This window comes from Vombatus ursinus, unplaced genomic scaffold, assembly GCF_900497805.2.
Source record: "Vombatus ursinus unplaced genomic scaffold, bare-nosed wombat genome assembly UNPS02014779.1, whole genome shotgun sequence".
Taxonomy (NCBI): Eukaryota; Metazoa; Chordata; class Mammalia; order Diprotodontia; family Vombatidae; genus Vombatus; species Vombatus ursinus.
In genome coordinates, this window is record NW_020954557.1 from 23,864,194 (window position 1) to 23,878,827 (window position 14,634).

The 14,634-nt window shown below is 34.4% G+C and overlaps 1 protein-coding gene across 1 annotated transcript in view; it reads right to left on the bottom strand.

Annotated features, from left to right (window-relative positions):
- Positions 1–14,634, bottom strand: part of COL3A1 (collagen type III alpha 1 chain) — a 64,766-nt gene that overhangs the window by 20,964 nt on the left and 29,168 nt on the right. Inside the window, exons 7-25 of the mRNA XM_027865828.1 lie at positions 14,339–14,392; positions 13,489–13,542; positions 12,892–12,945; positions 12,273–12,326; positions 11,373–11,426; positions 10,936–10,980; positions 10,703–10,756; positions 10,194–10,238; positions 8,842–8,895; positions 8,032–8,130; positions 6,774–6,818; positions 6,548–6,646; positions 4,655–4,708; positions 4,433–4,540; positions 3,564–3,617; positions 2,259–2,357; positions 641–694; positions 245–343; positions 108–161 (exon numbers count right to left, since the gene is read on the bottom strand). Coding sequence (XP_027721629.1) covers positions 108–161; positions 245–343; positions 641–694; positions 2,259–2,357; positions 3,564–3,617; positions 4,433–4,540; positions 4,655–4,708; positions 6,548–6,646; positions 6,774–6,818; positions 8,032–8,130; positions 8,842–8,895; positions 10,194–10,238; positions 10,703–10,756; positions 10,936–10,980; positions 11,373–11,426; positions 12,273–12,326; positions 12,892–12,945; positions 13,489–13,542; positions 14,339–14,392 — 1,233 coding nt within the window. The remainder of the gene's footprint in view (positions 1–107; positions 162–244; positions 344–640; positions 695–2,258; positions 2,358–3,563; positions 3,618–4,432; positions 4,541–4,654; positions 4,709–6,547; positions 6,647–6,773; positions 6,819–8,031; positions 8,131–8,841; positions 8,896–10,193; positions 10,239–10,702; positions 10,757–10,935; positions 10,981–11,372; positions 11,427–12,272; positions 12,327–12,891; positions 12,946–13,488; positions 13,543–14,338; positions 14,393–14,634) is intronic.

The window sequence follows — 14,634 nt, forward strand, 5'->3', positions numbered from 1 at the left end:
AAATAAAAGAGTTGATTAGGGTGGTAGATCTAACTAGTAGAACTGTTTAGAGAGCAAAAAAGTATATGATTACATAAATATAATTATATATGATAAATTCAACATACTTGGGGACCAGGACCTCCGGGGTTACCTCGTTCTCCATTCTTTCCAGGTGGACCCTAAAGAAGAAGAAGAGGTCAGTTTTTGCTAATTAACTGCTTTCACTCCCACGAGAAAAGTGCCAGTCAGATAAGTGACTTACATCATTGCCTTTAGGACCAGGGAAACCCATGACTCCAGGTTGACCTCGGGGACCAGACGGGCCTGGGGGACCAGCTCGACCAGATTCACCTTGACTGCCCTAATGAGAGAAGTAAAAAAGGTGAACATCTGGAGAACAAAGTAAAAACAGGGGGTGTGGTAATAGAGTAATTAGGCACTTAACTATAAAAAGAATTAGGCAATATTTCTAGGTTTCTATTTCTTTGGTCACAGTGATTATTTTCATAGCAATGGTCACTGTTCTAAACTAATTATGAGTTAGTACAAACAAATAAATGCACACTTTGGCTGCACCCTAATGTATATGTATTCACATATAGACATAACACATTTCAGACACTAAGGGTATAGAATGAGATTTATGAAATATACATACTGGTGGGCCTGGTTTGCCATCAGAGCCTGGGCCTCCTGGACTTCCTGGTAAACCCTGAATTTGATGAGATCAGTAAATTACATGGTTGTCAATAACCAGTTTCTAAAGTACAGTATTCAAGCATGAATGGTCATATGTTAACCATGACAGGTATTTATAGTGAACTCAATATCCTTACATATATTTTATATGTCTATACAGTGTGTATTGATGACAGTCAGAGCTATACATAATTATGTTGATCACAGTTTCCTAAGAAGACTTATTAGATGAAACCTTAGATGTCATCTAATTCAACCCCAAAAAGAATTAGGCAGAGTCTAGACAGGATTTCATTTAAATCCTCCTAGAGAGATACAGAGTGATTCTATTTTTAAAAATCTCCAGGGAAAATTACTTAATTCCTCTTTATTTATGCATGAGCTTGGAGATTAGACTCACTACATACATTTGATTTTACTTTTCTTTTTTCAATATTGGGAAACTAAGATTGCTACACAGACAAATATGTAGATAAAAAGTTGAGTAAGTAGCAATGTGCCTCTTGGCTTACCTCCAGCTGTCAGAATAGAACAACTCCTGGAGAAACTAGTGCCCTTCGTTTGCTATCAAATGTGTCACAGTTTCTCAAAGAAAAGATCTTGAAAGTTCACTGTAATTGCAATAGCAAATCTGCTGAAAAACCTTTCACTGACCCACTGTATCTTAAAGAACTGGGGTAAACATCACCACTACATCACAACAGTAACAGCACACTGTTGCAGTGTTTTGAATTTTCTAAAGAGCTTTTTAAAAAAATTGATCATTTCCAAAAGGGATATGTTCAGAAAAACTTGGAAAGACCTATATGAACTGATTCACAGTGAAGGAAGTGACAAGTCAATAGAATAATTTATACAACAATAATACTGTAAGACAAAAAAATCGAATGATTCCAGGTCTCTGAGAAATACAATAACCAGCCATGATTCAAGAGGACTGATGGAGAACTCTGCTATCCATCTTCTGAGAGAGAAGTGATTCAAAATGTAGAAAAGGACATACATTTTTGGATGTGGAAATGTGGGAACATGCTTTTCTTGACTAAGTATAATTGTTACAATCACTTTTTTTTAATTTAGGGGGTAAGAAAGAAGATAAATGCTTGTTAATTGAAAAAATAAAATACAATGAAAAATCCTGTCCTCTAGTATCATCCTTATAATAAACCTGATTAATTAGTCCAATAAAAGAAATTTGAGACAGTATTCAAATGCCCTTCCTAAGGTCATATAGCTAGTTTCACTTTTGATTTGTGAACAGAAATCCTAGCTATAGACTCCTGCCTTGCATTTTGTAACAGAGAAATGAATGATGAGAGCACAATTTTGCTTGAGTGATTGAAGAGAGCATAGAAACATACTTTAGTTAACTTTTAAGTGTATTGTGATACCCACAGTAGCTGATTGCACCTCCAGAATTCAGAGCTTGTTGTCAATCTGGAAGTATAAGTTTGGCAAATTCTCATTTAAAAACATAGCTTTAAAATGTTTTTAAGAAGGGCTGCTTTGGTTGAACATTTCAGTTTTCTACAAATGTCTTCATTAACTCTATATTCAAATAAAACTTTTCACCTTACCCTTTGCCCTGGATTTCCGGGATTCCCATCACGTCCAGCTTCACCAGCGGGTCCTCTGGGGCCTGGAAGACCTGGACCACCACGCTCACCAGCAGGGCCCTTATTGGTTAAATAGCATGAGATTAAGATGAATAAATAAAATAAGTAACTAATATTGACTCCCAAATCATCAATATTTGAAATATACTGGAGGTGAACCTCATTTTCCTATAAGCTATGGTTAAGTTCATGAAATTGCTGTACAAAAATTTATTGCAAATATATATTTGTTAACTTACATTGCAAAATTGGCAATGTTAACCTACAGAAATGGTTCACATTTACTAGGACAGTGAACCTTTTTTAAAGGATATAAAGTCCTGCTTTATTACTGCAAACACCAAGGCAACTAAATCTCTATTTAACAAGAAGATTCCCAAGTTGAGCCAATTACCCACAACAAGAGCAACATTTAATGCAGCAGTCCAGTTGGATTTGAACACTCTCTGTGGGAAGTTATTGTAAAGGAATCACCCCTGTTTTTCTAAGAAAACATGATGATCTCATAAATTATTCAATCTCTTTCTGAGGGCAGACAACGAGATATTTTATACTTTTTGTATCTCCAGTGCCTTGTATGGGTAGATGTGAATAATAGGCACTAAATAAGTGCTGAAGGGAAAGGGTTTCAGAGCTGCTGAGGAGGTAGAATTGATAACTTGACAATTTATTGGTTTGGGATGAGATAGAGTTAAGAGTTGAGGATGATTTTGAGGTTGGGAAATGGAATCACTAGAAGAACGGTAGTGCCCATCAGTCTTAGGCTTTTGATTCTATCATAACTGATCTCATCAATTAGGAAAATACGGTCTAGGTATAAGAGTTATTGAAGGAAATTGGAAATATTAGCAGAAATCTTGCACTTGGTGGTCGTCATTATTAAATCAGTGGAACAGAATTACAGAAGATTTTTTTTTTCTTTTTGGATTTGCCTGTTTTATCAGCCTCGCTTTTTCCACTTAGTATGATTCCCTGGTAATAGATCAATACACAGAGTCATTTTCCTGAAGTTTGCTAGGGAGAGACCTTCCTAATTTTCTGAAGTAGGCTGTAGGTCAGGGTTTCTTAAATGGGGTCCACAAACTTTTTTTTTTTAAAAGAGTATTCTGACAACTTTATTTCAATATAATTGGTTTCCTTTTTAGTACTGTGTATTTATGTATGTAAAAACATCATTCTTAGGAATTTCATAGAATGACAAAGGAGTCCCTGAAAGACACACACACACACACACACACACACACACACACACACACACAGACCTACCTTTTCACCTGGAGTGCCAGGGCTTCCTGAAGCACCTCGGAATCCAGGGGCTCCCTGAAAAGGAGTAAGGGCAATATTTCTTATGAAAGGGAAAGTTACCAAAATATTGGAATTGGAAATGCAGCCAAAATCTAAGGCATAAATAAATGCTGGCATTTGTCTTCTGTACATATGTCTAAATAACAACATTATAGAAAGGCAGTAACCCTGAGAATTATATACTCAGATTGTACCACAATCAGCATAAGAATTGAAGGCATATATTATTTTCTATCCAGAGCAGATTATTTTCAAAGCGTCATTGAAAATGAAGAGTGACTAAGAAAGACTAGGAATGATGTTTCATTTTGATGTTTCATTTCATTTAGGCTCCAATATTAAATTTCCCTACTGAGATTATTAAGGTATCAATTTTGGTCGCTAGGTTTGGTCTTAAGCAAACTATTTCCTCTTCATCAGAGACTCAAAATGTTTGGTTGACTATTTTTACAGTATACTCTCAGATGAAAAATCACTCATTCCGTTTATATAAAAATCCATCTACGCCTGCCTGTTTAGGGCAGAGAAATCATTTAACCTAATTAAATAGAAAGTAAGGAGTCTTGTCAATAGCTTCTGTAAGGTTCCTAATTAGGAGAAAAAATATGTATGAATTGATGGCATTTCTATATGCATGCCATATCACATGCTTATAATCAGTCATGTTTATTATCCTGTGTTTTCACTCTTCTGTTATGCTTCAAAGCCCTGTTTAAGGTTAAACACTCTGCGTAGGAAAATTGATAGTTCACTGATGAGATAAAAACCAACAATTTCATAATAGTGAATGCAGTCATTTTTTAAAAAAATGATTGTATGCTGAAACCTACCCTCTCTCCTGGAGCTCCTGGGATTCCATTTGCACCTGGTTCTCCTGGGTTACCATTTTTGCCATCTTCACCTTTAGCCCCTGGTTGACCTGGAATACCAGCTTCACCCTAAAAAAAGATCCAGGAGTAAGAGAAAATGGCTTGGCCTCATGGCACTAGTCAGTTCTTAAAACATGTGACCTCTTTAAAAAAACATCCACATTTGTTGAGGGAAATACTTACACGTTCACCTCTTGCACCTGGCTCTCCCTTGACACCATTTTTACCAGGTTCACCCTACAGCAAGAAAAAGCAAACAAAAAAACTAATTAAAGGCCTAGAGAATTAATAAAAGTAGTGAATTAATTTGAAGATTTGTTCCAACAATTCTTTTTTTGTGTGATTTCTTCCTCCTTGACTAGGACATCTAGGGTAAGGACAGAGCAATAAATTTATCTCTACTACTGAAGAAACAACACACAGTGGAAGTTTTCCTAATATACAATCATCTTCCTGAATATTTCATATTTGAAAGACAATATCATCACCACCATCATTATAATCACCATATCCTCAACATTAATAAGAACAAGCTATCCCTGTTAAGCGAGAATGGAGGGGCTGTGCACAGAATTAGGTGTCCTTTTACAGGTAAACTTGAATCCTACTCTTCAGATTCATTAGAGAGAAAACTGAACAGTATATGTATAATTAAATTCTGTTTATTGTAAAGTATCCATACATATCATTAATTAGATATTTACCTTTAGGCCAATTTGTGGGGTTTAAAAATTGATTAGTAGCCTTTTTCCTCAGTGGAAATAAAATAATAAAGGGAGCTCAGAGGCCATAAAGCCCAAATCTCTCATTTTATAGATTGGGAATCAGAGGTCTGTGCAGATTAAGTGACCTGACCAAAGACATGCAGGTTAGAAGTAAAGAGCTGGAATCTGAACCCAGTTTTTCTCACTGGACACCATGGTGCCTCACATTGAGTCTTGAATTTGACCACAGTGTTGTCATTTAGGAAGCTATAACATATGAAGACTTTTTAATCATATGAAAGAATATAATATAGAGCTTAATATCAAAACTTTTTAGGGAAAAAACTACACCTAAGTTTATAGCATTTCTTAAGTAATAACTACTGTTCTCTAGCACTTTACATACATTAATTATTTTGAGCCTCATCACAACTCTGTGAGGTAGGTATTACAGGTAGTTTTTAACCTCACATTATGTATGAGGAAACTGAGGCTGAGAAAAGCCTTGGTCATCTAAATGATATTTAAAGACATATCCTCCATATCTGCTATAACATACTATTTCTACAAAATCAGGGTTCTTTGTCTCAAATTTGTTTTTAGCTTTCTACTATAAGTTTAGCTTCCTGCAAGCAAAAGAATGCAATGTAGTGCCATTTTTTCTTTACTTTTGGTAAAGTTCTTAAATTCTTAAAATATCATTTTCCCAAGAGTATAAATAAAATTAAGGTAGCTCAGTGTGGTGGAGAGAGAGCTGACCATGGAACCAAGAAGGTGGGCATTCAGGTTCTACCTCTAACACAAACTCACTGTGTGACCCTCAGCAAGTCACTTCAAGGTCTCACCCCTTTAAATGACTCTTCAATATTATAAGTTATAGAGAAGGAGCCAACCTCCCATCCATAGAATTTCCTTGACCAATGAAATTACAGGTCTCTATAAATGAAATGATGGGCTTTCATCATTTTTAGTTAGATCAGTTTTAGTTTTTAAAACATAGAAAAAATGAGCAAGGCCAAAAAGAGTTAATTTGGAAATATAAATATTTGAAAAAAAATTAAATGATGAGATCAAACCTGAACTTGCTGAGAAATAAGGAAGATTTGGGACAGCTAGGTGGTACAGTGGATAGAGCCCTGGGCCTAGAGTCAGGAAGATCTGAGTTCAAATCTGGCCTCAGTCACTTATTAGTTGTGTGATCTTGGGCAAATCATGCCTCAGCTCCTCATCTATAAAATGGGGACACACTCGAGAAGGAAATGCAAACTACTCTAGTACCTTTGCCAAGAAAACTTCATAGAAAAGTCCAGGGGTCACAAAAAGTCAGGCACAATGAAAAGACTGAACTAAAGAAAGAGTTAGGCAAACTTACTGCAGGACCTCTCTGACCAGGAGTGCCAGGTGTACCTGCAGCTCCTGGAGGACCCCGGGCCCCACTTAATCCGGGAGGTCCAGGCATGCCACCAGGACCCTGCATATGACCAAAGACAAGAAACATTAGTCAATTAAGAAGTCTTTTTTATTTAATGTCTGACCAATCCCACCATCAACAAATTTGTCCCTGAGTAAAAGTAGGTGATATTTGGGAAAAGACTTACCATTTCACCTTTACCACCAGGGCTGCCACTACTTCCAGGAGGGCCCTGATTAAAAAGAAAGGAACAAAAGAAAGAAAGAGAAAGGAAGGAAGAAAAGAAGGAAGGAAGTAAAGAAAACCAAAAAAATTAATAATACAGAGTAATTTTCTACATGAACTATTTTTAAATATACTTACTTTTTTTCTAAAGAAATAAATAGATTACACTCCCATTCCCCAAGCTATTTCCAAATCATCAATTATTGCAACTACAGCAAATATTCACTGATGTGGACCAGGTAAAAATAGTCACATGGATATATCAGAGTAAAAACAGATTTTGCTCTCTTAGAGGGTACAGGTAGGGAAGTATACTAGACCTGTTCATTAGTATTATCAGGATAGTGAATCCTGATATGGAAACTCCTTCCAGAGGCAGATTAGCCACTCATCTTTAGTCTCAGAGAGCTATCTGTGGCACTTAGAGATTAGGTAATTTTCTCATGGTCGCACGTCTAATCATTGGCAAGTTTCCAACCTGTCTTCTTGATGCCAAAGTTATCCTCTAACCATTGCAATATATTGACTTTACATTCTCTAAATTGCTGGATTCTTAAACATCATATAAAGTTTTAATCTAAATCATCCTGGGTAGTCTATTTTTTATAGACTATCAAATTCACCTGATAATGACTAACTTTCCATTTTACTATTAGTCATATAAATCAGTGATGTCAAACTCAAGTAAAAATGGGGACCACTAAACCTTATACAAGGATCCCTATAGGCTACATATTGATTTAGAAAACCACATATTAACATTAACTATGTTCTATTGTATTTTTATTTATTAAACATTTCTGAATTACATTTTAACCTGATTTGGGCTATACTCAAGAGTGTTGTGAGTGTGGGGTTGTATTTGACACCAAATCACATAGTTCATGAGTTTCCCATCAATTAAAATAAATTAAAATACTATCAGTTTTATCAGCAGTCACATGCATTTTCTATGACAGGTATGATCATCAGATATTGTAGCGTAGAAATACTTGAGCTAAATTTTTTATTAATCAAATCCTCCCAGAGGGGGCCCAAATTTGCCATAATCTTAAAGTAGCTTGCAATAATATGATAATATGGCCCCATATGCATACCTGTGTAAAGTTTTCTGATATCCATGAAAACAGTAGTTTTAGCTTCTTGAAATTTGCAGCATATACTTTCTTGTGCCACGATAAAAATGTATTCAAACATCGACTATACTATATGGTACTTACTGGAGGACCTTGAGCACCAGCATGGCCTTGAGGCCCAGGTTCTCCTCTTTGTCCTGGGGCACCATTTGAACCAGGGGAGCCTGCAGGCCCATTTTCTCCCTAAGAAGAAAAGCATACGTGGTGTTATTAACCAGGTCCAACTGCTATTTCTGAATAATTTATAAACTATTTCATGCTAAGTCAATGAGTATTTATTAAACACGTAATAAAAGGTTTTTCCCCATTAAATGGTATAGAGCTAGTTCATAGGATTGATAGAATCATGCAATGTTAGAGTTGAAAACATTCTAGATATCCAAGCCTTCATTTTACACAAGAGGAAATTAAAGCATTTCCATCGAAGTCTACACTAAATATTTAACACATTAAACGAATAGGGGAACTACATTGAAGGTAGCTGCCCAGATGGGTTTAGGAAACAGAAAGAAGGCATCATAGTATTAAGAAATAAGAGCTAAGGAAAGCCTGAAGAATTCTTCTTAGGATTATAATATCAAACAACAAACAAACAAAATAAAGGCAAAGTTCTATGATAGAAAAGAAATAGGAAATAATTTTTGAAATCACTGAATGCCCCCCAAAATAATTTTGCCTCAGCAAATAACACCTTTACTATGTAAAAGATTTATTCTGAAGCACTCCTACCCATTATTTAGTTGTTAAATATAGAATATATTGAATATGATAAATTTCCATGCAATTTGATATGTAACAATTAAAGAAAGCCATTTTCTTTAAAGAACCATAATGACTACATTCAGTCTTCAAGACATGTATAATTTGATTCCTTAGAAATATGTATGAAAGTACCTTAGCACCAGGAGAACCAGGAAATCCTGCTGTTCCAGGGGGACCAGGAGGACCCTGAAATGCAAAAAATAGGATTTGATGAGAGGTAAAATACAAGCAAATTAGCAATAACTTTCAGGCAATTCAAAATACAGTTCTACATTACCAAAAATATAAAACATGTTCCAGACAATGTATCTAGTAAACTGGTATATTAGGATTGTGTGATTGAGGCATTCAGAATGGTATGATGTTATAACATTTTCCCAGTTCAATATTATGATATTAATTTAATTCAGAAGAAGGATATAAATACTGGAGTATGGGGAATTGTCTCTTTAACATAACCCTTCCATTCTAAGAAGTCTGGGGTCTAGAAAGACCCTCACCTTCGACAAGTTTAGTTAGATATTCTTAGAAATTGGCACATATTAGTTTCAAAGTACCCAAATTACACACAATCCTCCACACTTAATTTAACTCACTCATATATAATTAAAATATACTTTTTAACATTGTGTTTAAAATTCTGCTTCAAGGAATAAAAAGCGTTGTGATAAATGGGACAGAGAAAATCATATTAACTTTGCCTTTCATTTTCCAGAAAATAAAGAATACTTAACAAAATAGTCAATGAAATGTTTGAAAATGTGTTGTTAGTTTATTGATAAATGTTGAATTTAACATCATAACTCTAACGGATGTATAAAATTATATTGTCTTTCAGAGAACTATACATTTGACATTAATTACTAGATTGACTTTCCTAGGTATGTAGTTGAGATATTATTCTCTCCATTTTCTAGATCACAGAATCACAAAAGAATCTGAGTCAAAGAGAAAATAACTCACTTGTCCAAGGTCATAGTAATAGTAAGTGAAAGACTCTGGAACTGGATGCTGGTCTATTGCCTCCAAATCTAATCTTCATTCTCATACCCTATTCTATATCATAATGGAAGACTTTTTTATGAAGAAAATTATGGTGACATTGTTGAAAATGAAATGAAAGGCATTGATGACTAGCTAGATTTAGAGTAATTTCTGATTCCTTAAATCAATTGTTAGTTCTCAGCAATTTTTTTAAAACCATAAAATGTTACTACTCAAAGTCCTTATTTATTAAAATCTATAAAAATTTAAAACCCTGAATCCTTATTTATTTCAATATCATGCTCTGCTCACTCTGGGGTCCTGTACTCTCCATTCTACTAGCCCTTGGCCTGTAAAACACCAGAAGCCAGTGAATTGAGGTTGAGAAGGATTTTCGTTATAAGAAATTTAGAAATTTCATCAGCCTCTCTTGTTTGAGTTGGGAAATAACTGACCCAGAATGCCTAAGAGCAATATTTAATATAAAAATTACTTCTTACCGGTTGGCCAGATGCTCCAGGAGCTCCATCATTACCACGAGATCCCTAAAGAAAGGTGACAAGATTTGTCTCAAAACATAGCACTCAAAATAAAAAAAAAAGAATCAAACCTAGTCACAAGCGAAAAAAAATATGTTGAATATAATCTTCTCATCAATTTAAATGTATATCGTAAAATTACTAACATATGGTGCTCTTCAAAATGGGTTTCCAGTTCCTAAGCATAACTGATTTTAAGAAATTATCAATTTTAGGCCAGAATCATTTATAAAATCAGTACATTATAGAAAATGTTGATTCTAAGCACAGATACTAATGATGAAGTATTCCCTGGTTCATTATTCTAATCAAATTTTCAACAAATATCTTTGTAAAAATTTTCCATAATATCATATTTTTCCATAGTATCAAATTTTCCCATTGATTTTTATAAGAAATATAGCCAGACTATTATTATTGGAATGATTTCTATGGGTTGAATTTCAGACAGCACATGTCTAAGTACTTACTGCACTTCCAGGAAGTCCAGGTCGTCCTCTTTCCCCAGGAAGACCTCTTGGACCCTAGGGAAAATATAATAATTGCCTTTTTAGGAAAATAAAGTATATGATATCAACTTTTTAATAATAATTAACTTGAAATGAAATAAACTTATATGTAAGAAAATCATTTTGTATAGAATATAGTTAGGATCAGAGGGTTTGAAGTACTAGAAATTAAGTGATGCAGAAAAAAAAATTACCATTGGGCCAGGGGATCCATTGTCTCCAGGAAGACCATTTTCGCCCTATTTTTTAGGGAAAAAAGAACATTGAATTTTCAGCCTTTTGTCAACTATTTTGGCATCTAACTAAAAGACAATTTCTGCTCAGGGCAGACTTTCTATCACAAAATCTCCATTGACACTTTATTTCACTCATTAATAAGTCCTCATTAAAAAGAAGAAGTAAAGGTGAACAGCAAGTATAATTAGCATTCCTATTTATTTAAAAGCAAGGCATATAAAAACATTAGCTTTCTGATAAACATTAATATGTTGCTTCATTTTGCCCACTGTTGTTTAGCTTTTGAAGTAAAAAATTTGTTTAAATATTGACAACTAAAGATGCCAATATAAATTCCCAAATTCAATTTTTAAAAATGAAAATGAAAAATTTACATTTATAGAGAATTACATACCTTCAATCCAGGTGCACCTTGTTCACCTTTTTCTCCATTCCGTCCATCAAAACCCTAAAAATAGCATAAACAATATGAAGGTGATTCATTTTTAGCTAAATCAATTGAAATTACTCAATCTTAAAGTGTGAGTGTTATGTTGCTGACTCTAAATTGTAATCAGTGCTGATTTTCCTTTGAATTGATCATACTTTTATAAATCAGTTTTTATTTTGTTAGTAGTATTTTAGTATAATATTATGAAATAATTTAGTAGATAATGTCATTAATAGAAATAGGGAGTGGGCCAGTGGTTTCACTGGAATTTCTCCAATGAGGGAACTCTCTATACAAATTTACATTAACACCCTGTCTGCATTTAATGTCTTAGATTTTCTGAAAGGGTAAGTGACTTGCCCAGGGTCACATAACTAATCTGTGTCAAAGATAGGACTTGAACCCAGGTCATTCAAGCTTTGTAGTCAGCTCTACATTTACTATGCCACCATAGTAGCAATATAATACTAGGTATTATTATTAATTATTATTAATAGTGATAATAATGTTATTGATGCTATTTAGTAATTTTTATTTTGCTATTAATGGTAGTAGGATAATAATTATGCCAAACAATGACTTTAATTTAAACAATGTCTTTTTAGAAAGAAGACTTTTATGTCTGTAGGAAACTGTGCCATACTACAATATATTATGGTAATCATTTTATTGTTAAAATATTTCCACAAAGTTCTACCTTTTGATACATTTTATAGCACATTAGACTTGTTATAATGACCCCTTATTTGCATATAAGTAATGGAATCTACTTGTGTACCATTTTCCTCAGTTTACCAAAATTCATTGTTAAAACATTCAAACAGAAGCATACTTATAGATAGCTTAGAAATAAACTTAACTTACTCTATGTCCTTTCATACCAGGGAATCCAGGCATGCCTGCAGGACCTTTGACACCCTAAAACAAAAGAATAAATTCTTTATAAGCTGGAGAGTTTCCAGAGGAGAGCAACTAGGGATGTTGAGTTATATGACGATTAGTTTAAGGCACTAGGCCTGTCTAAACTGGAGAAAAGAAGACCCTATGGGGAATGTTCTGTCATGCACAGGAGGAATTAAGCTTTTTTGCCATTTGGTTTCATAGGGCAGAACCAAGAGCAATGAGAAGAAACTACAAGGGATAAGTTTAGGCTAAAGGTCAGGAAAAACTTCCAAACAACATAGAGCTAACTAGAAGTGGGTCTGCCTCAAAAGCTAGTAAGATTGCCTCACTTAGAGGTTTTCAAGAAGAATCTAGATGCCCACTTTCTGGGCATGATATAATTGGGATTCCTTCTGTGTATGGGTTAGACTAGAGATTTGCTGAGGTCCTTTGCAGTTTGGGAACTTTTAGGATTTGTAACCTTCAATCACAGCCACAATCTAATACTGAAAACCCCTCCAAATGGGGTGGGGGGGAGAGAGAGAGAAGCTAATGATCCATCTCTCCTTAATTATGGGCTCTGTTTTTAGATGGTATTTACCGGTGCTCCAGGCAAGCCACGTTCTCCAGGACGTCCAGGTCTTCCAGATTCACCCTAAGGAGGAAATGAAGAGTATGTGGCCATGTTTGTTCTGGAGCCCACAATAATGGCTACATTAAAGGAACGGGATTCTTCTAGTATATGGAACATCTCATATCGTGTTATGAGAAATTCCATAGATCCAGACTTGGAATTGATGAAGAGCAAGTGTAATCGAAGTACGACACAGTCAGGAAGCAAACGTCAATTTATAATAATAGTAGCCAGCATTTATATAGCACCTTAAAGTTTGCAAAGAGCCTTACAAATATTATATCATTTGATCTTCGCAATAACTCTGGGGTAGGGGGAATGAAGGCTATTATTATGTTGCTTTGTATATTTTTTTGTGGAATTATCTCTGTATACTCACTAGATCAATTTGCTTTAACAAAAACTCAAAAAGAAGTATAGCTAAGGTGTCAAATAATCATTTTAAAAGATACCTCAAAGTTTACTTATCTGCTTTCTGTAATGTTGACATAATATAAACTCCAAGTTATTTTATTAATAAAATTAGTCGTTTATTCTTCCCATATTCAACCTTTAGTAACTTACATCTTTTCCTGCTGGTCCTGCTGGACCCATAACACCAGATGGTCCTGGAGGTCCCTGAAATTAGGAAAGAAGAATGAACATCATAGTATGATAAAAGGTGCTTATAATTTTTGGGGGGAGACATAACCAAGTTAATCTTGGTGTTAATAAATACAGTATTGATTCCCTGAGGAAACATTTTTCCCCAGAAAGAATTTTAATATTTACTTTACTTCCAAAAAAGGAACATATTTGTCTTATATTATATCTAATGGTCCTGACAAAAAAAAGGAAACTGATATCATGCACCTGGAAGTAATTTCCAGGGGCATATTAAAGTTCTATGAGCCACCAAAATACATCTTGTGGATGATTCTCACTGGGTTGTTGAGAGTCAAAAAGGGCTACTTCTATTTTTAGAAAAATGCAGATTCCTTCTGCTTGTATTGAAATAAGGCAAAAAATGTCAAAGCATAAAGCACACCAGGTGAGAAAATTGGGAGAATAGTCAGCATCACAAAGGGGCTTTCATTTACTAGGGAAAGAATCTCTATTGGCAGTATGCCTTAGAGAATTATTTGGGCTAGGATGAGTTAATCTGGGAGTCACTTGGATTAAATGACCCTTTCAAAATTAAAAAAACAAAAACAAAAACAAAAACTATTCAAATAATTACAAGAAGTTATTAGATGTAAGATAAGTCCATCTACCGAGAACAAATTAGAGATCTATTTATGTTTAAGTACTATCTTGAGATCTTGAGAAAATCTAAATATATTGATTAAAATAGAAGAGAATAAAGGTAATATCTTGTAGTGAACTATTCACTAATCGTGTTAGTTAATTGGGTAAATACCCAAACAGTACTTACTGAGGGACCAGCTTGGCCAGGCTCACCAGGAGGACCTTGGTATCCAGGAGAACCCTAATGCATAGCAGAGAATAAGCATGATTTTAAAATTAATTTTTTCCATTTGCTAAATTTACATTAGAGAGTTAATGATAATTCAGATTCCTTGATGCAGGCAGCAAATCTTATTCGATGCATATAACATGATTATAATGAAATTGCTTTTCCTTTTTTTCTTTTATGAAATAAGAGGAGAAAGAGCTGATGTGGAAAGCAGGTTAAACCAGTTCCCCTAAACTGAGATTTAAAATATTTGA